Here is a 22488-nt window from a genome sequence, read left to right as displayed (position 1 = left end):
GACCCCGAGGTTAGGGGGTGATCAGTGGGAGACCTGCCTCGGATCATCGTGGGTCCCAGATCCCCTCTTGGAATCAGGGTCTTTTGAGGGTCATCGAAAGGGCCACGCCCACCCCATCATCTCAAGCAGTGTCTTAGCTCAAGCCTGGATCAATGCTGTGTCCCTCTGTGATGACTTCTGCAGGTCTTAAGATGCCTCTGACTTAGCAGAAAATACAGAAGCCTTCTTACAGTAACTTCAATGCCAGTATATTACCGTGATGGCCACAGTTTTGTAAGACTTAGCAGGAGGAACAGTATCAGCTGAAAATGAGTGAATCAGCTTGACATTTGTGTTAGTAAAGTATTAGGTGCTATAACAGTCTCCAAATTGTGTGTGTTGTGTGTGTGTGTGTGTGTGTGTGTGTGTGTGTATGTGTATACGATTGGCTCAATTGTGAGAGGATTTTACTGCTCAGATTTGTAAACCTAAAGCAGATTCCTCCGAGTGGTGACTCGGGCACCCAGACTCTTCCATCCTGTGGCTCCTCCACTGTCCTCCCAGACCACCAGGTCCCTCTAAGCCACTGGTCTTGGACAAGCGCGTGGCAGGGGGTCATATGTCCCCGGAAGTGGCACAGTTTCTGGGAACATTCTATTGGGCAGAACTTGGTGAGTTGGCCACACAGCTGTAACACAGGCTGGGAAATGTGGCCTCAGAGAGGACAGAAGGGAAGGTGGGTTTGGTGAAGAGCTGGCTCACCGCTGACACGCCTTTCCAGGGCTTGCCACACTCCTGGGAGACCCTTGTGTTTTTCAAGAGGTGTTTGCTGACCTAATTCCAGAACTGATGGAAGCTAGGCAGAGCCCCAAGCAGACCTGTGGGTGTCCATGAGGAGCTAAAGGGAGAAAGGCTTCAAAAGCAATCAAGACATTAGCAGGGCAATTGGGTCGGTGCTGTCTCCTCAGACTCTCGGAGACCTGTTAGCTCATCACAGTGCACAGGGCTCAGAGAGCTGTCAGGGAAGCCTGGAAACGCAGGCCAAGGCAGGCCGAGGTCATCTGGGTTTATCCTTATAAATTCTTGGTAGCTTTCAATCTTCCCTCTGAGAGTAATGAAGGATGCTGACTTGACTTTCCTAGGCATCTTGAATCCGAGCAGGTGATATTAAAATTTTATAGATCTCATACAGCAGCCAGGGGAAAGGCAGAAAGCCTTCCAAGGTAGGGAAGTAGAGGTCACTGTGGTGGCTGTGCTGCATGAGCAAAGATGTGTGTTGTAGCCTTCCCAGGGCAGGGGGAAGAGAGACAATGTCACTCCACCCTGTAGTCAGGGATCTACACGCGTAAGGCTACAGGGAGCCCAGCATTGTTCCCGTTTTCATCAAAGTCATCCTGACACACAGACGCTCACCAGCACTGGAGACCGACCACCCTTGGCGACACTGATGTCCCTGTAGAGAATTCAGAGTCAGACCGCGTCAGCATTGAAGTCACCTGCGTTCATCATCTGACACTTGAATTTCTTCTTCCCCATCACCCAAAGTGATCACTGATCCAAACATGGAATTCCTCTAAGAAGGAGGAAATCATACCCCTATTCTGCCTTGGGCCAGGGATGCTGGAACATTCTCTCTGAGCTGGAATGCGTCTCTCTTGGAAATCCTCTTTCTCTTACTATTTCTGGTCTAGAAGTGGTCTAGGTCCACTTGACTTCCCCATAGACAACTTTGTCAGTATCTAGGGTATCCAGATGATGGCCTTCTCAACTCATGGCTGTTAAGAGTCGGGACAGAGATGGGAGCCATGCTAGGACATCACAAATGCACAGAGCCAGCTGGGACACGTAAGAACTGTCAGTCTCCTCTGAGGATCTGGCAGTCTGGTGGCTCTGTGTCCAGGAATGAAGTCCCTAGCTGTCCCCGGCTCATCTGTGACTGCTGGAACATGCATCACAGCACCTGGGAGAATCGGGATGGGCGTGCCAGTGGGGCTCAGCAAGTTGAGGTCACCTGTTACAGGCCCTTCTGTCTCCTCCAGGGACTTCGTGAAGGCCTTCATCCAGTTTAAGAAGCCCATCGTGGTGGCCATCAATGGGCCAGCCCTGGGCCTCGGCGCTTCCATCCTGCCCCTCTGTGACATCGTGTGGGCCAGCGAGAAGGCCTGGTTTCAGACGCCCTATGCCACCATCCGCCTCACTCCGGCTGGCTGCTCCTCCTACACCTTCCCCCAGATCCTGGGCGTGGCGCTGGTAAGCCTCCTCCCTTTTCTCCTGGAAAGATTCCTGCTCTGAGATGCGTGCTTTTGGATCCTGTCCTGGGTTAGCACAGGATTGGACACCTAGCACACGCCAGGCGCTGACACATGACATCCATTCATTCCTCCCTCTGTCCAGTAAGGTGGTCCCGGAGTGAGCTGTCTGATCTGACCGGCACCCTGCAGTCCTCAGGAGTCTGCATGCTTGGGTTCACCCGTGCTGGCCAGGCATCTTCTGTCTGGCAGACCGACCTTCCCTCCCAGCTGGAAGGGAGAAGAGAGCTCCCACAGGACCGCCCAGGCGGTGTCTGTGGGCCAGGCCTTTTGGACTCGAACATTGGCTGCAACGCCATTGCATGGCCACACCCACCTGCAGGGGAGGCTGGTTCTGCCGCCAGCTTTGCCTGTGCCTGGAAGCTTTTCCACAGTTCCCCCAGATGGTGTGTCTTAGTCAGCTTTGTGTCACTAGAACGAAACACTTGAGGAAAGGTTATGTTAGCTTACGACTGTGGAGGTCTCTGCTGCTTCTGGGCCTTAGCAAGGCAGCACCTCATGACGTATGTGCTAAAGAAAACTGCTCGCCTCATGGGGGCCAGGAAGTGAAAGGTACAGCAGATCGAGGGTAGGAGACCACAGTCCTTAATCCTCTTTGAGATCAGACCTCCAGAGACCTAAAAACCTGCACCTCTTAAGGCCCCGCCCCCTCCTGTGGGCACCAAGCTGGGTACTAAGCGTTAACACTCAGGCCTGGGGGACACTTGTGATGCAGTGTGCAGCAGCTGTGAACCGTAGGGAGCCCTTTGTGGGGTGGGGAGAAGCAGCCACTGAGGAGAACCTGAGTGGGGTGCTTGCCGCCCGCCCTTCAGCGCTGTGCCCCGCCCTGGGCTGCTGGGCGGTGCAGTGTTCCTTGGTATAATTGTGTTGCCTACAAGAGAAAGGCTTTAACTGGGTTCATTCATTCATTACGTCCTGCGGGCCTTCACCCTGACTCCACCCCTGTTTCATTTTTTTATTTTGAGAAAGGACCTTGCTAAGTTGCCCAGGCTGGACTCAAGTTTGTGATTCTCCTGCCTCAGCCTTCGAAGCTTAATTAAAAAAACAAATCATTTTAAAAATGAACTTAATTGTTCTCTAACTGAAAAATTCAGAACTTGGGGAAAATCAGGGTTCAGGAAGCTTGCTTTCTCTTGCTTCTCTGTCTCTTCTCTCTGTTTTTCTTTCTCTGTCTGTCTCTCTCTTCATTTCCCCCCCATCACCTGTGCGTTGCGGTGGGAACCTCTCAGGAGAGCCTTGTTTTGTAGCCTAGATCATCCCAGGACCGAAGTCAGTCCGGGGCCCTGGCACAGGCTGGTGTCCACCCTCGGGTCCGCCCACTCTTTCTCTGCCACCAAAGTGGGAACAGCATTAGGCAGACAAAGCCACTGCACATGTGTGACTTCTTTTAAGCCTGGAACGACAGCAGTGGTGTCTGCTTGGAAAAGTGAACCCATACAAGCGTGTGTGTGCCTTGCACACACAGTGTCTCCCACCCAGGCTGCGCACCCTGCCTTGGGGAGCGGGACAGCTGTGCCCAGCTAGCCCAGCTCTCCCCCGGGAGACGCCACTCTCAGCACCTCCTCACCTTTGCTGTTTCAGGCCAACGAGATGCTGTTCTGCGGGCGGAAGCTCACGGCCCAGGAGGCATGCAGCAGGGGCCTGGTGTCCCAGGTCTTCTGGCCCACCACGTTCAGCCAGGAGGTCATGCTGCGGGTCAAGGAGATGGCGTCGTGCAGTGCCGTGGTGAGTTCCTGTCTGTCCTGAGCCGGTCCTTCCCGCAGACCCATCTCACAGATGAGGACAGCCAGGCTCCCAGGGACCAGCTGATGTGGGAGAGGTCGTGCCGGGGGTAGGTGAGAGGCTCTGCGGGGTCACAGACGCCGCTCCCAGTGCGCACGCAGGCTCAGCATTCCTGGCTGTTCTCCTTCCCCGCCTGGGCGGGAGCCTCCCAACCCGGGGTATCCTGTGCTGCTTTCAGGGAAAGCCCAGAGCACACACGAAATACCACACATCTCCGTCTTCCCATGCGTGTGCATGGTTTGATTTTATCAGTGCGTGCTCACAGTGTGTAATGACTGCATTCTTCGCGGGGCGAGTTCTCCCTGTGCCTAACACATCCGCTCTTTTTCTGTCCCTTGCCCTCTCCCTACCCTCTCCATCTCTCAGTCCTCTTTCCGTTCCCAAAGGATCTCTCTCCCTGCTCCCCGTTTCCTGTCCTTTATTTTGCTCAAAGAAATGAGAAGCTTGGGCAAATAAAAGACGAGGGTGGAACCGGCCTAGACGTGACCAGACCAGGTCACACGCCTTTGTAGGTCATTTCTTCTGCCCACTGAGGGCTTGGCACGTCTGAGGATCACTGTTCGACTCTGAAGATGCATTGAAAAATAGATGAATACCTCCTCTGCAGAGGCGCCAGTTTCTAATTAAGTGTCGATTTTATCTCCTGACTGTCCCCTGAGCACAGGAGGGAAATGTCCTGTGGGAAGGGGAGGAAAAGCTGGTGCGGGAGCCAAGGGCTCGCTGCAGAGCTGCGTTGCAGACCCCAGCTCTGCGGATCCTAACCAAGGGGCCATGGGCTGGGCTGGTAGGGCCTGACCCATCACTGCCTTCCTCCTCCAGCCCGCACCCACCTGGGTATACTCCTGATTGGCCAAGTCAGCCACTTACCTGCTGGGTGCCCGCCCCACTCCCTGGAAGCTGAGTCCTAGCAGGGTGACAGCCACACCCCTTGGGGATCCAAATGGATTTCCTTTCCCTCTTCCCATGATCAGCATGACCGCTTCTTCCTGGAAAATCCTACATCCCAGGAAACCCCACAATCTTGGGCAAATATGTGTGATCCATCAGCCCAGGTCAGCTTTCCAGAAGGACAGGCAGAAACCCAAGTGGAGGATACAGCAAGCTGTGGGCAGGAGCCAGGGCGCCCTGGTGAGCTCAGGTAGCCGCCCGTGCCAGCTGGCACCGGGCACAAGTTGGGCAGGGAGGCCTAGGAGGAAGGTGGGGGTGGCCTGGGCTGCAGGGGGAGCAGGTACTGGAAGGACACTTGAGGGGACTCCCTCTTAGGAGAGGCCTGCTGTCAGAGACAGCCCGGGAAAACCCAGGAGCTCTGGGTGGTTCCCGAGGAAGGGCTCCACTCCAGGAGGGGAGGGGAGAGAGGCCTTCCTGCCCATTCCCAGGGCACCAGCCTCCCCTCCGGCTCTCTCTGGGGATCAGGCTTCTGCCAATCCCCAGCACTGGAGCACTCCCTTTGATTTCGTTTCTGTTTGAAAGTACTGTGAACTAAGCCTTGACCTCAGCTGAGGACCTTGGAGGACAGCGGGAGGCTGTTTAAAGGCCTCACTTACCACTGCACCTCTGTTTCGAGGATGGGCCAGGCCTGCATCTCACTGATGTGCCAGCATGGGGCATCCCGGGGCATGTCACCCCCTGAGGGTCCTTTGTGTGTGATGGAGGGTCCGAAGGACGGACTTCTAGTGTAAGAGGAGGAAGTGAAAGAACTTAGAAGCACTTGTTGGGCAGCTGATGGTCAGTAGTGATTGCAGTGGGATTGTCATAACTACTATCACTGCTGTTACTGCGCAATACTGTGATTGTTACTGCTCATTACTGCAGTCAGTATCAATGTGAGCATACGATTATTTTCTGTGGTGATGACTGCTACCCTTACCCCTGTGACTGCCGCTTAACACCCTGAAGAAGATTGTTCTTGCCTGTTACTAAAGTTATTATATCTATGGTTGCTGAAATTCTTTATTATGGCGATTACTGTGATTGCGGGGATTATTATTATTCATTGCTATGATTATTATTTCTGTGATTGGTGTAATTATTACTCTGATAATAGTATGATTGTTACTATTACTGTTACTCATTGCTGCAGTTATTACTGTGTTCTACCAAGGCTCGAAGGGGCATTGCTGTTGGGCAGGCCAGGTGTATACTTGGAAAACCATTAGTTCATTTTATTACCTCCTTCCGTGTTCCCAAAGACCCTTGAGTTAATGCCACTCTTTGGAAAATCATGAAAATTATTCCGTTCATGGCATGGGGAATTTAAAGCAGTGCTTTGCAAACTTTTTGATGACACACGTAGAAGATGGCACTGGGTTTATTTCACCGGTGGGTGAGAGACAAGGCTCTGTGGTTGGGGAACCTCAAGCCCCGTCTTGCGGGGTGGAGGATGCAAGCTGCACCCAGCCAGACTCCACCCCAGGTAGTGCTAGAATATGCAGCCGGCAGGCCAGGCCAAAGGAACAAGTCCTTGGAAAGTCCGCGGCACTGACCTCAGAAAGTGGCCCGTGGCCTGCGGGCTGCGTGCACAGTCCCCAGGCGGGCTAACCAGGCCTGTGCGTTTCCCTGCAGGTGTTGGAGGAGTCCAAATGCCTGGTGCGCAGCTTCCTAAAGTCGGTGCTGGAGGACGTGAACGAGAAGGAGTGTGTCATGCTCAAGCAGCTCTGGAGCTCTTCCAAAGGCCTGGATTCCCTGTTCAGCTACCTGCAGGACAAGATCTACGAGGTCTGAAGCCCACGCAAGGGCGCCTGACTGCACCTCGGCCTGAGTTCTGGCCGTCACAGCCCAGCGTCTGCCCGGCCAAGGAGTTCTTCCTGGTGTCCCTGCGCACCTGGGGTTGTGTCCATCTCCTCGTGTCCTTTGGTTGTTCCTCATTGGTTTGATTTTGTGTGATGGTGGGAAATGCAGCACACTTGGCCTCCCCCACGTCCCGCCCCACAGAGCCCTCAAGGGCTCTGCCTCCCTCGCCAGGGCCTCGCCAGGTCCTGCTGTCCCTCCCACTTGCTGGAATGCAGCACCATGGTCCAGGAAGGGGAGCCCGCTCCGCTCTCCCCAGCCTTCCGACTCAGGCTGTGTCTACACAGTGCCTCTGATTGGAGACAAGGCCGGCGTGGTTCGCTCTGGTCGAGTGTAGAAAATGATCCATCCTAGCCAAAGCACAGACCCCCGAGCGAGCCACGGCGTGGACCTGGCTTCTGTCCCCTCTCTGATGCAGTCTGTGTGACTGTTAGGGCTTGGTCTTAAAATCCAACCGAGTGATTTACAAACCCAGATATTGTACATTTAGAAATGTTTTGTTAAATATATATTTTTAAAACAATGCAAGTGGAAATTCTGATAATTTATGTATATGATATGTAAAGCTAGTTTTGCAAAAAAAAAAAAAAAAAGAAAACCATGAACTACTAGGAAAATGTTTTTGTTGCTTTAGTAGGATTTATTTTATTTATTTATTTTTGTTTATATAGTATGATGTGTGTGGTTCACACAGATCTTATTTTCATACTGCCCTGGACCAAATACCGTTTAAGGTTTATGCTGTCTGGTGCATTCTAGCAATGCAGCACGTAGAAATCAAATTCAGAGAGATGCGAACAGAGGATTTCTGTGGATAAAGGAACAGCTCTGCGTCAGACCCTCTTTGTGTAGCTGGAGTAACATAATACCAGTTCCTCAGTCTTGTCCATGGAAGACAGCGTGGAGGGATTTTTCTCTTCGTTCCCTGTCTTTAAAGAGATAAAGGGCTCTCAGTTTAAATGGTCCCAAAACGGACCCAGTTCCCCCTCCTAGACCCTCAGGAGCAGGTGGGAGCAGGCCCTGCAGGAGGCCTCCTGTGGTAGCCTGTAGCCACCATGAGGCTTTTCTTTGTGCAAATGACTACACTTGGGTTTCAGAGACCATTTCTTCCATGCGCGCCTCGGTCGCTGGTTTTGGCCTTCCGGGAAAGTGGGGAGCAACCTGTGTGCTAAGCGGGCTGCACCATCTGAGTCTTCTGCTCCAGAAGCCCGAGTGACCCATCGTTAGATGTGGCCCCCTGCTTTCTGTTCAGACTTCAGTCTAGGATAGTTTTATGTTCGGTATCTACCGAAACAGTGTCTGGATTCTCACTGGACATGGAAGAGGATGTTTGGAAGTTCATTTTGATCGACATCCACCTTTGTTTCTTGCTGAAAGGACCAGAAATGTCTTAACTTTGGGAATACCTTCGATTTCAAAGCCCTGAATAGTTTGGGGATCTGTGCTGACTAAGGCAGGCAGGTGAAGCATCTTCACGGTAGAGTTCATGCTGTGCATTTGTAGGTTCAGGGTATCACAGGAGGTGTTTTCCAGGAGTCTGCGTGTTGGTTGTTTGCATAGTCAGTTCCATAGTTAGGCAAAAGTCAGTGAAGTTTCTTTGCTGCCGTGTAGACTGAACCACTGGATTTTTCACGTTCTGGACAGTCGTTTTGACACTATGTAAGTGAAGTCCATGTAACTTACAGCAAATCTGCCTGTTATGAAAAATTCCAGACCTGTGGTTGTGTTCAGGGTTAGCTCAGAGCATTCTCGGGGAGGTGTTCTTTTCGTTGTTGCTGTTGTTAAGATCTTGTACCCCAGTGCTCTCTCTCCACCTGTGGGAAGGTTTCCTGCTTTTTCTACTTTAATTTTCTGCCCCAACCCAAATCCCTACCCTACAGCTCTCCTTCCTAGAGTCTGGGCAGGTCTTTGAGGAATGACCACCGGACTTGGCAGCCCCATCCTGGAATGCCTTTGGGGTTGGCAGAACAGCTGTGGGTGGGGAGTTGAGGGTCCTCTTCTGAGTCAAGCGCTCTTCTGGAAGTCTGCTCCTCTCCTTCTGCAGACCCCCTCCTGTCCGCCTCAGCCCTACCTATGCCGCTGTCCTCTAGGGAAGCCATTGGAGTGAACAGTCCTGTTCCCAGCGGGCTTTCTACAGAACTTTTGTTCAGATGCTCACGCCTCTTCAGAGTTTGGAAGTGGTACCATGATACCGATGCTATCCCTGTGTCTCTTCCCTCTCAGAAATGAGGTGTTGCGTCCAAAGACACCACACTCTTTGCTGAAAATGAAATTGTGTAACTTTGAGAAGGAAGCAGAGAATTGATTTGAAATACTATTCTTGTTTGGTATGGGTGGTCACTCGGAAGCATGAAATAGGTATTTTCTCCATATGACGTTTAGTATGAGGGTGGAAAGATAATAATTACAATACACTTTGAACAATGCAGCTCAATCTCTGAATAGCCACATTTAAAAATAGCCTTGACTCAATGCTGAAGTGCATTTCCCACTATGAATAGTTTCAAAACCTTTACAAAAAAACTTTTAAAAAGTTTGTAAACTTTTTTTAATTTTGAATTTAGTCACATTCATGAGATTTTTCCAATCTAGTTTCTGTGGAAATTTTTTTAACAAAGAGAAACAAACAGAAACATCTGCAGATCTTCCTAAGTGGATATTTAAAATGCAGAACACACCTCTTCTGTGTTCCTATGTTCAGATACTTAGATTTGTTGTATATATTAGTCTAGACATTCACTAATATACACAGTATTTAAGACTCTAAATGAGATTTCTTAAGTATTTTATTTTATTCTCTGTAAATGGTTTTGTAAAATCTTTAAAAAATCTACACTTTGCCTTTGTAGATACATCTTCGAGGGTTGTCTTGCATGTATATTTTTGTTGTAGATACGTGTTGCTTAGTTCTTTATGCAAATTTTGGTTGAAATGCTTATAGACTTTAATACAGTATATATTTTCAAACTATAAACTTTTATATTTCTGTGGTAAGTTAGGATATGCGTTTTAGGCAATCTTTTCCCATTAATATCACTTGTGCTTTCAAAAATCTAGCATACTGGTTTGGTGCCAATGTTTTTATTTCATTCTTTCTGTTTTTTAAATCTACTGTTCTTATATTGTTAGGGCCATTTTGTTTTTTCTAGAAGGAATTGAGTTTGAAGTATCATTAGAAAACGTATTGAATTTGTGAATAAGCCTTACCATTAGGATCAGTAAACTTTTCCACCCTTGCAACCATGTATGTAGTGTAGGATCTCCCCGTAAATTCTCACAGTGTGGCAGGTGATGGAGTTTGTGAACAGAGCCTTAAGCTTGTTGCAAAAATAATAATAAAAGGGTAATACGGGTTGTTTTGTCCACGTGAGCCACGTTGACAGACTCGGTGTAGCCGGTCAGTCGTGGCTAATTCTGGAGAGTTTGGTTGAGCTGAAGGCGGCAGGTACCACATGAGTTCTATGGTGACTGTCTTTGGCCAGAAGGTTGACCTGAGGACAGGTTTTCTGGAGCCTCTTCACCTGGTTTAGACATGGTCATGACGGGGGCTGCTGGTTCACTGTTCTGGACAAATGGCACTTCCTGCTCCTGACCCTGGTAGTGGACTCCTGGTTCCTTGTGGGTGACCTGAGAGGTCCAGTCTGGCTGAGGTCAGCGCTCCTTGAGAAATGTTAACAAAGTTTACGTATGAGTCTTACTGTGTCGACAATCTGAAGTCAGTGTCACATAATCAGCATCCCCATGTGTCCTCAGTGTCCCCCCAGTGTGTCAAGCCCTACCGACTTGGAGTTTAGCGGGACAAAAGCAGACAGGGTGCTGAACTTACTCAGCAGCTGAGTCCATCCATCCAGGACCGTCTCCGTGTGGAAAAGTCAGTCGCAGGAAGGAGATCAAGTGAGGCTTGATTTGGGACCTGATAAAACCAGCTAAAATTTGGCCTTAATTAAAAAAAAAATAAAGTTCCTTTTGCGTGGCCGCATTTGAGTATCACCATCTGATCTTCCTTACCAACATCTTTGTCCTCAGATTTTGAGCCCTGGTGCTGGTATGGCTGAAGTCATTTGGTCCATCTTTAATAGGTGTCCATAAGGTCATCTTGTCAACCCTAGGATGGAGCTCTGCCGATTAGCTTCCCTTTTGAAAGCCAGGATCTGGTGTCAGGCTGCAGCTCTGTTGTCCATGGCCTGACCTTATTCACCTCACTGGCCCACCCAACCTTGGGCCTGATGCCAGAGCTCGGTGAGTTGACTTTAGGAAGTTCAGAAGGTGTAGTGGTTTCCATCTAGTATTTAATTTGTCCCTGTGTCATTAGTCTCAGCTTGAAGTCATTTGCCAATGTCTACGTTGACAGGATTGTGAAAATATTGCCTTTCATAAAACCAAGGACCAAAGAATTCCATTATTCCAACAAAGCACGAGTTTCATAGATTTCAGTTGCGCCCAGATGGAGACGTGCGAGCTGGACGGCACAGAGAGACCGCTTGGTCCTCCACCCCGATCTCGGGCTCCCGCTGTTTGGCTGGACACAGGGACTTGTCACATTGAGAAGGCTCTGAAGAGGAGTTTCTAAGGTTGAAACTCGCTATCTCAGGTGGTGGTTCTGCTGTATAGTCCTAAGGTTTGTATCCATATCATAGAGAGTGGCGATCTGGCAATTCTCCGGGTTTATCTGACAGTGTAGATACCTCTGTTGCATGTGAGTCTCTGGTGTGAGTTTTGCAGATGTGTCTACACCCAGCAGCAGGTCTTCACCACTGCCAGATTTCCACCACTTAATTAGTTTTGCATCACCCCATTCCATTTCTGGTTTGGCATGGGCAGGGAGATTTCCCTCAGTTCCCAGGCCGGTGACACAGCATTCTCATTCATGTTGAAATCATCGATCCGTTAACCACTTGAGAAATGATGGATGTTGGGAAAATGCTGTTCTATTGGTAAGGCTTATTACCAAACTTCTTATAACGAAGCAGGCTACCAAAAACTTGCCCAGCCCACCCTGAGAGTGTTTGGGTTGGGTCACGGGTGTAGCATACACACCAAAATCCACGGAGACCTTTGCAAATTAGGCTACTTCTTTTCTTTTGCCAGATTATCCTGGGAGTGTCTTTAACTAGTATGAACATTTGTAAGTATGAGTACTTCATAGAGATACAAAGCAGGTACAGCGGACCCGTCCTCACCGTGTTGTAAATATTTCCCGAAATGGGGTGCAGTCCCGAGGGGTGATGACCTTCTGATTTATCACATGCTGACTGTCTAGAGCAAGTTGTACACTCTCTTTGTGAATGGTCCTGTAACGTGTATGAACACATTTCTGGGTGCCTTAGAAGTTGTATTTTTCATGTGTGCTAATATGCAGTATTTATACATTGTGAGAAGCTGCTTTCAATAAAAAGGTTGAAACTTCGTCTCCATTTGCTCGTGTTTCCCCCTTTTGCAGCCGGAGTCTAAAGTCTGTGAACAGGTTCTGTGGTTTTGAAACAGAGAAGTTTCAGGACCTCCTTGGGGCTGAGAGCTGAGATTTCCCGGAAACTCTGGCACCTGGCTCCCCACCCGGGTCTGGCCTGAGGCTTCGGGTATTGAAGAAGGCAGCTCGGGCAGGGGTAGGGGTGCTGGCGCCACAGCTGTGCAGTGTGAGTTTTCTGGGGCTGAACCCGCATTTACCCTTCCCTGACAGCATGTGTCTTGTGTCCTGGGCCTCCCTCTTCATTAGGGATGAACCTCCAGAGATAGATTTGTACAGTCCCTTCTGTAACACATGAGAAGATCTCAGCTTCAACACTCTCCAAGAGACCAAGCAATCCAAACTCCAAGGGCAGTTAGGCAGGGACTGAGTAATGCATCCTAGCACCCATGAAGCTCCCGAGGCAGAGAAAGGGCCCATGGATGGCTACCAGACAGAAGGAAGAAAGAAAGGACAGAAGGATGGATCCGTGAGTGGGTGCATGGATGCATGGACAGGTGGATGAGAAAAAGGGCGGATGGATAGATGGACAGACAGATAAACAGATGGATGATGGATGGGTAGGTGGATAGGATGGGTGAATGGACAGATAGATAGGTTGACAGACACACAGATGATCTCCTGTAAATCCTTTTCTCAAAATTCTCTTACTACGGAATCCTGGGAGAGTTCCTCTCACCCCTTCCTGCAGCCCCTACGATGCACGTGTGACCAGGCCCTGGAAGCCAGGCCCTCTTCATCAGTGTGCCCCTCCTGAGAGTCATGGTGTGATGAGGAAACCGATGAGATCACGCTGAATACACATACAGGCTGTGGTGTGGCTCGGGCATGATTGAACTGACAATGGAGGAAACCTGAACAGGATCTTGGGAGGGGTTCAAGGACCCCTCAGAGCAACAGATGATGCTAATTAAAAACTATCCCCAGAAATTCTCTACTGTGGAGTCCTTGTTCAGGCACCAAACTACCTAGATCCCCCCAGACCCCCAAAGTGCTTCACGGTAAAGGCTCAAAGGAATAAGACACTTCGCATGGTCTAGGGCTGCAGGAGGACTGAAATCTTCAGCAGAGCTTGTAACTGCTAGCTGACAGGCCGACTGAGATTCACATTCCATTAAAGGTCAATAAGTTGAATAGAAACTTCTTGTGTAGTAGATAAGGGTGATTAGACTAAAAGATTTTATGTCAGAATGGAAATTCAGGTTACTATAGGAATGTCATGATTGTCATAATACAATATGCAGACTTTTGATGCCCAATTTACTATGTAAAATATGTAACTGTTAACACTATAGGTATTCAAATATTAAGATATCCATGCATAGTAGAAAGTAGGTTTCATTTAATGTGCTAAGGTGCTTCATATTTGTTAAGCTTACTGCCTCTAATATACTGTATTGTTATCAGTCTTTTTTCTGGATGTCCAACAGCAGAGGTTTAGAGACCAAAAATTAGAGAGATGGATGGGCTAAAAGGATAACCAACATTTTGGCCTCAGCCCTTCAACGTCAGTGGGGACCCAGGACATTAAAGAACCTCTGCTTGGTCATCCTAAGATAGTGAGTCCCTAGTCATCTGATCAAGATGACAATGAGACCACAGTGGAAAGTGGCCTTTGATGTAAGGTGTGCCTAAAGAGAGTCACCAGGAGCAAAATAACCTAAGCATTCACAGAAAGCTACTTGGTCAAACAATGGCCGTGACTCATCCAGATGGCTGACACCCACAGAAGAGCCAGGAGGTGCCATGCATGGTTCTACACAACTCCTGAGGAGCCCTAACTGACCTTGATAGGAAGTAAGGCTCTGATTGTATTTAATGCAGGTCTCACCTTAGCTTGGTCTTGAACCTCCTGCAGAAAACATGGCCTCTGGAGGTGTAATGCCCTGTAAAATGTTGGCTGTGGGGGAAGCTCGGGTCACTAATGTCCTCTGACAATTGCTGGCTGTGCTGGTAACTGACTACTGTTATGCATCGATGGGCTGTGTGGAGTTTGGATTGTGGGAGTTCTCCTAACACAGCTCCTCCAGCTTCAGCTGGTCACCCATCCCATGCATCAACAAAAAAGAGGGATGTGATGGAGAGCATTGAAGCTGAGTACACACGCAGGGCGTGGTGTGGCCTGGGCGTGATTGACCTGAGAAGGAGGAGACACGTCAGGAGGCAAGACAGGCCACAGCTGAGGCGCCTGGAGACTTTCTGGATGCTTATCCTTAATTAGCATTGTCTGTTGCTCTGAGGGGTCCTGGAACCCCTCCCAAGATCCTGCTCAGGTTTCCTCCATTGTCCACTCAGCTCCTTGCTTGTTCTGATTAAATACGGGCTGCCCAGGGTCAGTTGGCCAGCTGGCTAGCAGAGGTATGAGCTCTGCCGAGGATTTCACTCTTCCCGCAGCCCTAAAGACCGTGCTGCGTGTCTCATTCCTTTGAGCCTTTACTGTGCACCTGGACGGTTCCTTACCTCTAACTTCTCATGGTCTTTCCTGCTGATTGGAGAAGGCCATGCATGCTCGGGATATAGCATCTGTATGACAAACTCTGGATGTTTAAACTGTCCCTGCTTTGATGCGACTGCCTGAAGAGGAAAGCGGAAAGGAGAGGGATGGAGCTGAGACTTCCATCTTGTCAGAAATGTCAGCAGTTAAATCAATACAGTGTACCAGGTAGGCAGTAACAGAGTGTGATCACAAGGGATCTTATTCTGCACTTGAGGTCCCTTTAAGTCTGTTTTATGGGAGGGGCCAGGCCTTCCTAATGCCAGATGAGGTTCTGGTGGGCTTGGGGACCTTTGTGTCATTCATAGGCAATATGTGGCTCCTACCAGTCATCAGCCATTGCCAGGTTGCCATTAACAATGTCATTCCCGACTCTGTTCAACACTAGGTCTTCCCTCCACCGGACTCACTCTGTGATGCTTTTTTGGTCAAAGGAAAACGACAAAGATCTTTCGTGACTGGTGCTGTTGTCAGACGGGGTTTTCATTCTCTGGGCCTCACTGACGATTCTGCATCTCACAGGGAATTTTCCGGGTTTCTTGGTAACTCCCTCCATTGACTGGGCAGTCCCCTGTAATGGCCAGATGAACTCTTTATAGTAACTGACCTCTTAGTTCCTTTTCAGGCTCTGGGAGTCCAGTGGTCCACTGCTGCCTTTCCCAGTTGGGGCCTTTGGGCCCCAGTGACCAGTCTACTGTGTTCTTTGTATTTCAGGAGGTGCATATAAGGCCCATCCTACTTGAGATGAAAGGGGAGGCTCTTCTTCACCTTCCATGTGCGTGTCTGTCCTGGGGATAGCAGAGTTCTCTGCAAAGGATTTTCACCCACCCTCAAATGCTGGGTGCACAAAGACTGCTTCTAGGAATCATGAAATCCACTGAGAGATGCTTTCAGTGCCTGGGTGGGTTCCTCTCTCATGAAAGCCATGCCCTAGGGCTTCAGGGGTTGTAATAGGAACTTAAAGTTTCACTCCAAGTGGGTGGAGAGCCCCAGGAAGGTACAGAGAAGGGTGGCCTGGTTAACTTGTGTTTTCACAGCATCGCTAGACAACAATAGAGAAAGCCAAGGAGATCAGAAACAGAGACACCAACAGGGGACATGGGGTTGTCACCTGCACTGCAATGGAGGCTTCAGTGGGGGACTGGGTAGCTGAGGACTTGAGGAATCCTGAGTCAGATGGGAAGGCAGCCAGATGTGGAGGTGGGCCAGTCGGGGAGTCAGGAGAGGGAAGAAGGCATCTGGGCTGAGTGTGAGGCATGGGCGTGAACCTGGAGTTACCCTCACCAAGGCAGAGATGGCCTTGGGACTTTTGGGAGTAATAGGTCTGGGGTAGCTGTTGGGAGCCTGGCTAAGAGCAAGTCCCGGGGGCACCAGATGTGTGACCTTGCCCAGCCCCAAGGATGACATCTATGTCTGCCTCTGGGATGTTTGCATGAAAGCATCTTTACACACACACATATCTGTGTGGATTACAGATGGGGATTTAAAAATGTGACACTTATTTAAATACATAACATCATAGGCTAACTAGATTGTATATGCTATATAACCTGCTAACGATGGTCATTTTCAATGATTAAATGAGATTTACCTAGGAGATTTGTATGTAAATAAGTATATGTATTGTATTTAGGACAGTTGCTAGCATCTAGTCACTATTTATGATTCAATGAGGTTTTCACATGTAGGTGTATATATATACAATATTTTACATCTAGGATTCATAAATTCCATTATGTCATTGGACACAGTTTCATGGCTGTCACTGGCACACTGTGGCAGTGGTGGCAAACCCACTGACCTGTGCTGTAACACACTGTTACCATGGAAAAGCCCTAAAGGTTTGCTATAGAATGATAAAATGTGACTTATAGATGTGTGTTTATCTCTGAGGTTTTATAGATAAGATTTATGCAAATACATGAAAGATGTGTTTCAATGAGGTTCAATGCATAAAAATGTGAAGTTTTATATATAATATGGTTAGAACTGTTTTGGAACATGGTCACTAGTGACTAAATGAGCTTGTGAGTCTAGATGGCATTTTGTATGTGTTAGATTTATTTAAAAGTACAGTGACTGCCCAACTTACGAAGATTTCAGTTGCAAGCTTTTAGATACAAATCGATCTCGTATTTGGTTTTTTAATGCTTTCTGTTGTGTGTTTGTCAAAGATGTGGAGACTTATATTGTTGGGCTCACAAATGAATCCAACTTACAAACATGCCCCAGAACAGAACTCATTCTTAAGGTGGGGCACTTACTGTACACACACACACACACACACACACACACACACACACACACTCATATTTTACTCCAGGGATTCCAGAAAGATGTTCCACCAGCTCTCTGATCCTGCAGTTTCAGAAAAGTCTGTTTCTCATCTAAGCCCCTTCCTGGAGGGATAGAGGTGGTGACCTTGGACTGGGGATGGCCCTGGAGCCTTCCTGAGCAGGGCATGGAGCCACGTCCGGAACTCGGCATCTGTGACCAGCAGCCAGCCAAGAGCCAGAACCAGGGACCCAGTTGTAGAATGGGTCACTCTGGGAACCTGCAAGCTAGAGAGTGGGCAGGGTCCTGGGCACTTGGATGGGACACATGCCATCTTGCCCAAGGACTGAGAGGAGACTCCAGGATACCAGGTGGCCAGTGAGTTCCAGTGTGTGCAGGAATTAGTGATATATCCTCCCTCAGAGCTGCCAACTTGCACAAGGAAGGGAAGTTCTGGGACAGGTGGCGTCAGAAGACCATGTCAGGAACAAGGGAGTCCTAGGTTTCAGTGGAAAGAGTATAGTTTAGGGTAAGACAACCTTGCATTTTAGATCTTTAGATACAGGGACATAAGCCTATAAACCTGGGAGCTTTTTGGGAGGCTGAGGCAGGAGGATTGTAAATTAGAGGCTAACCTGGAAAACATAGCAGATCCTGTCTCAAAAATAATACCAAAACTCTCAGGGGTTTTGATGAACGATATCATCTTCACTTTTCTAATTTGTACAGTAGGGACACCTGAGCCCAGAAATGGGGCTGGCTTCTGGCAAGTGCCCCTAAGTAGTGTTCCATGACATCCACTGTCTTGTCTTTTCCTTTAAAGCAGTGGAAACTGGCTGAAGAGCAGGAAAAGGAGGGTGGGCAGACTTGGGAGGCAGACGGTCTCTGTGACTGTCACCTGGAGCTGACATCCAAGCTGATGTAACCAAAGCGTGTCAGGGGACCCCACCCTCTCGGGAAAGCCTCCAGCCAGATGGTGACTTGTGGGTGCAACTTGATAGCCTCCCGGATTAAGGGCTTGGAAGTGATCTGTGGCTTAGGAGGCCGGGGTCTGCGCGTTAGCCAGGGTGTGCAGAGAAACACTCTCACACACACACCTTTCTGTACCGGGACACACCCACCGGCCAGGTGGGGAAAGCTGGTCCCACCATTGTCCTGCTGCTGTGGAACTTGGTTCCCTGGGCTTGGCTGTTACAGATGGCAAGTGTGCTGTCTGGAGGTGACAGGGGACCTGGCAGGTTCCGTCTTCACGGCGTTCATGGAGTCCCAGGATGCCACCTGTGCGACACACTTGTTTACATCCTCACTTCCAAAGAGACACCCAAGCTGTGCGTGTAGCCATTGGGGGGTGACAAGCAGTTACTGACAAAGAGGAGAAAACTCAGATGTTGTGGACCGATTCTTGGGGGAGGGAAGAGTTCTGTGGTTGGTGATTTTGTTTTTTTAAGAATGCTGTTGTGTCCCTAACATGGTATCTACCCCTGCTCACATTGTGGAGGCTTTCACTCCCCTTTCTTCTCCATGTCTTATGTCTTATTGTCATGTCTTATGTTTTATTGTCTTACTTATCATCTTATTGTCATAGTGACACCCCTGGTGCACCAAGAAGAGCATGACTTTAGACCTGAGTTCAAATTCTACCTCTACATATGTGGCGGGTGTGATGACATAGCTCCTCTTGGCTTTAGATTCCTTTTCTGGGATAGTTTTTTGTTTGTTTTATTTGTTGATAAGAAGTGACATATCCAAGCTATTAAATAACATGCACTTACTTCTGGTTAGTTCATTATTGATAAGTATATTAAAGTCCAATTTCTTTTGAATGTCTCCACTTAATAGGAGAGAAAATGGGTTCAGATGGGCCGGGTGATTTACCCAGGAACACATGGTGCTGAGCGTGGATTAGAAATTCTTATTTATTTTATTTTTTCTTGGCTTAAAAACTTTGCATTCCGAAATAATTTTAGATTTACAAAAAAGTTCCCCAGATAGTTCGAGCCCCTCAAATCCCGCCTGTACTTTTCCCAAATCATCTGAACATTAATGTTTCTCATAAGCACCAAGCATGGGGTGGGGGCTCCAGACATTTTCTTTGAATCACCGTTCAAATTGGCACAGGAGGAAAGGGGGCCAGGTGGTAGGTCCTTGGGTCAGTGGCACAGAGGGCACAAAGAAGTCCGAGTCCTCCTGGGTTTGGTGCTCTTTCGGGGCCACCAATGGATGCTTTTAATATGGGAACAGCTCGGAGGTCCTGGGCAGACGGTGCTCACTTGGCTCCATCTCTGACTCAGATTTCTCCTGGGAGGGCAGGGTGCTCCTGAGCCTCGAGGGCCCAACATGCTCCGGGCTGGGTTGGCTGGTCTGTAGACAAAACATCCACCGTGCCGCGGGGTTGAGGGCGTCCCCATGGTGGAGAAGCCTGCAGTGGCCGCTCTGCACAGATGAGGGAAGGTGGGGAACACGGGTAGGAGAGAGAGGAGGAGGGGTATTGGAAGGGGAAGGAAAGAAAGAACAGGAGGATGAGGAGGAGGGAGAGGAGGAAGAGAGGAAAGAAAGGAGAACAGAAGGAGGAGGAGACCCAAATAGACAAGAGGTCCTAGGGTGTGCTGAGTGATGCGGAACAAAGATCCCATTGTGGATGAGTCGATCCTGTGACCCCTTCTCACCCCTTCATGTTACTCAGTTGAAGAACCACAGGAGGTGAGGTTTCTCCCAGTCCTCGGTAAAATCCACATCACCAGCAGCAGCAGCTGTGGCTCAGCACAGTTAGGCAAACCACACTGCCCTTGTTGCCTGCCTGAGACAGGTCAGGACCTTTAACCAGTGACTCATCTGTGCTATACTGCAAATCTTCACAAGGAATCCTCGAGTCACATCTTGCTGCCCCCAAGGATCGTGGCTCTTGGTACCAAGAGGTCACACAGCCAGGAAATGGCAGAATCACACTTCCGGTGCTGGGCTGTGTTCTGAGCATGAACTTGTTCTGTGGTTACCGCATTCAGCCTCACCTCAGGGCGGACAACCAGATGTCACGTGCCTCCTTACGGGAAGACACACCGCTTAGAGACCAGCCTTGTAAATATTATCCACGCTGGATATGATCATGCTTCTAAATCAGATTTCCGGTGTCCAGGAAACAGAGAAAGGGAACTATCCTGACCAAGTGGCACTGGTGCAATTAGTCCAATCCAGAATATGGGCACCCTGTACAGTACTTCAGCATTTGGTGCCTTTACCAAATGAATTATTAAAGAAAAAATATCAGTGAGGTGAAGGAACCTAGGAGACAGAGCTGCTAATTGCCAGAGGTAGGCTACTTCAGATCTGGATTTGAAAAAATAATTATGTGTGTGGCAATCTGAAATACTAGAACACTATATGTCTCATGATAGTAAGAATTTAGTATTAATTTTTTAGGTAGGATGATGCTGTGTTTTTTTTGAGGTTTTATATTTAGAATTACATAATTAAATATATAAAAATTACTGAAGACTCCCAAAGAGTTTTTGTATATAATATGTGCCATCTACTCATAGTCAATGTATTAGAAGTTAAATAAAAAGCCTAAAAAATTATAAGTTCATTTAAATACAACAATAATAAATCTATTATATAATAACATGAATAAAGGCATTTTAATGGAAAATGACTATATTTTCCAGTATAAAAAATGGTGGGAAAAGTCACATTCTTCTGTATTTTTTCAACTAACCTTAATGTTTTGTTTACTAGATTTTATATCTGCTGCTGCATTCAAGCTGTTGTGATAGCTCACATCATGTGATTTCTAGATATTCTACCAGACATTCACGAGAAGATGAAAGTGAAAAAAGCAAATAGTTTCTGTGCTTATAACAGCACAACTGCACAGATTCCCTGGACGGGCCCACACTCTGAGAGTGGCTGCTACACCCCAGCTCATCAAAGCAAGAGGACGGGGTGGCACACATCCCTTTGGGGGTTGGTGCCACAATCCTAGACTTCGAGCTACAGGAAAGCATCTCACAGGTCTGGGTGTTTCTGGGCCAAGACTGATTCACAAAGAATAACGAGATGAGATGCAGGAGGAGGACTGACGGTGAGACAAAGCGTCAAGTGTCTCAAAATACTGACCAAGACCACAGTGCTGGGCGATTATTGCTAAGGACACTACTAATCATGTCCCCCTCTCTGTTGTTAATGATGAAGTAAGAGAATCCCAGAGGAGTGATTTGACGTGGGCCATAAAGGCAAGAGGGGAAGGAAACCTTTCCGAGTGAGTGCATGGGCCCCACGTCTTTCTGGCCTCTGGTTCCATCTTTCTTGGTGCAAATGCTCATCAAACCATGAGACCAATGTGAATTCAAGCCTTAGATTTAGCAGCATCCAGTGTCGGGGCTTTTCTATGGCATTCCCTGTAGGCAATTTTGAAAAATACCCATAAATAACTCCATGCCAGGAAAGGAAACACCAAAACCAGCCTGATTAAAACCGAAACTCCAGCTGTCACCAAATTTCCAAACATGTACGATTTCGTGGTGAGTAAGAGGCAGGAGCCAGGCTGCTGACTCACCACGCCGAGAGCCAAGCGCCCTGGGCTGCTTCCCACAAGGGCCTGTCCTCTGCCACCCTGGCTGCTCGCAGCTGGTCCTTCTCCGGCCCAGGCCATCGGGGTTGGTCCACACAGACGGTCACTTCTTCGTTTGGCCACGGGAAGGCTGGAGCACACTGGGCTTTGGCATTCTCAGCTCTAGCTGGCTGGGACGTGGAATGGAAGGGCTGAAGTCATGGGTCTGACCTCACCCGAGTCCTTTACCATCGTGTCAATCCCACGTTAGAAATTAAATTGAGAAATGAGAGCGTCACTTGGGGGGTGAGCAGAGGGAGGGAACAAGCAAAAGTGATCGAGATGTGATGTGTGTGTATACTGAGTCCCCAAAATAAATGTATTGATGACGTGTTTCAAACATACACGGACACAAATTTTCAGGGAAGACTTGAGTTTCTGACTGCAAAAAAGGAAAGAATAAATGGGAGGAAAGGAAGACAAAGAAAGGAGGAAGAGAGGTAGGAAAAACAAAGCATCATGGACTTTTGATCTTTCCTTTAAAACCCCACCTCCAATTAGTAGCCGATTGCTCAGAAACCGCCTTCTCTGCCCTGCCGTTTCCGGTTTCTCTCCTGTCATGCCCACCAGGACCAGTTCCTGTTTCTGTCTCCTTGATCTACCCTCCAGGGTAGTCCAGCATTCGCTAAGTTTACACTTCTGATTTCTGCCGCATCTCTCTCCCATCTGGATTACCCAATTCTGCAGAATATATGTTTGTTTACACCGCCTCAATTTATTATTGCGCCTTTGTGTAAAGATCTGTAAAATGCACACACGCGTTTCTTAAAAGCCTTAGCTGCTACAGAAAACC

At 48.5% G+C, this 22488-nt stretch overlaps 1 protein-coding gene across 1 annotated transcript in view; it reads left to right on the top strand.

Moving 5' to 3' along the window:
* Positions 1–12271, top strand: part of Cdyl2 (chromodomain Y like 2) — a 158057-nt gene extending 145786 nt beyond the window's left edge. Inside the window, exons 5-7 of the mRNA XM_063247699.1 lie at positions 2019–2229; positions 3870–4013; positions 6633–12271. Of these exons, the coding sequence (XP_063103769.1) occupies positions 2019–2229; positions 3870–4013; positions 6633–6791 (514 nt within the window). The 3' untranslated portion in view covers positions 6792–12271. The remainder of the gene's footprint in view (positions 1–2018; positions 2230–3869; positions 4014–6632) is intronic.
* Positions 12272–22488: the final 10217 nt, after the last annotated feature.

This window comes from Cavia porcellus, unplaced genomic scaffold (assembly GCF_034190915.1).
Source record: "Cavia porcellus strain 051 isolate PalLab524CR breed Dunkin Hartley unplaced genomic scaffold, mCavPor4.1 scaffold_4, whole genome shotgun sequence".
NCBI lineage: Eukaryota > Metazoa > Chordata > Mammalia > Rodentia > Caviidae > Cavia > Cavia porcellus.
This window is presented reverse-complemented; position numbering and strand designations above follow the sequence as displayed.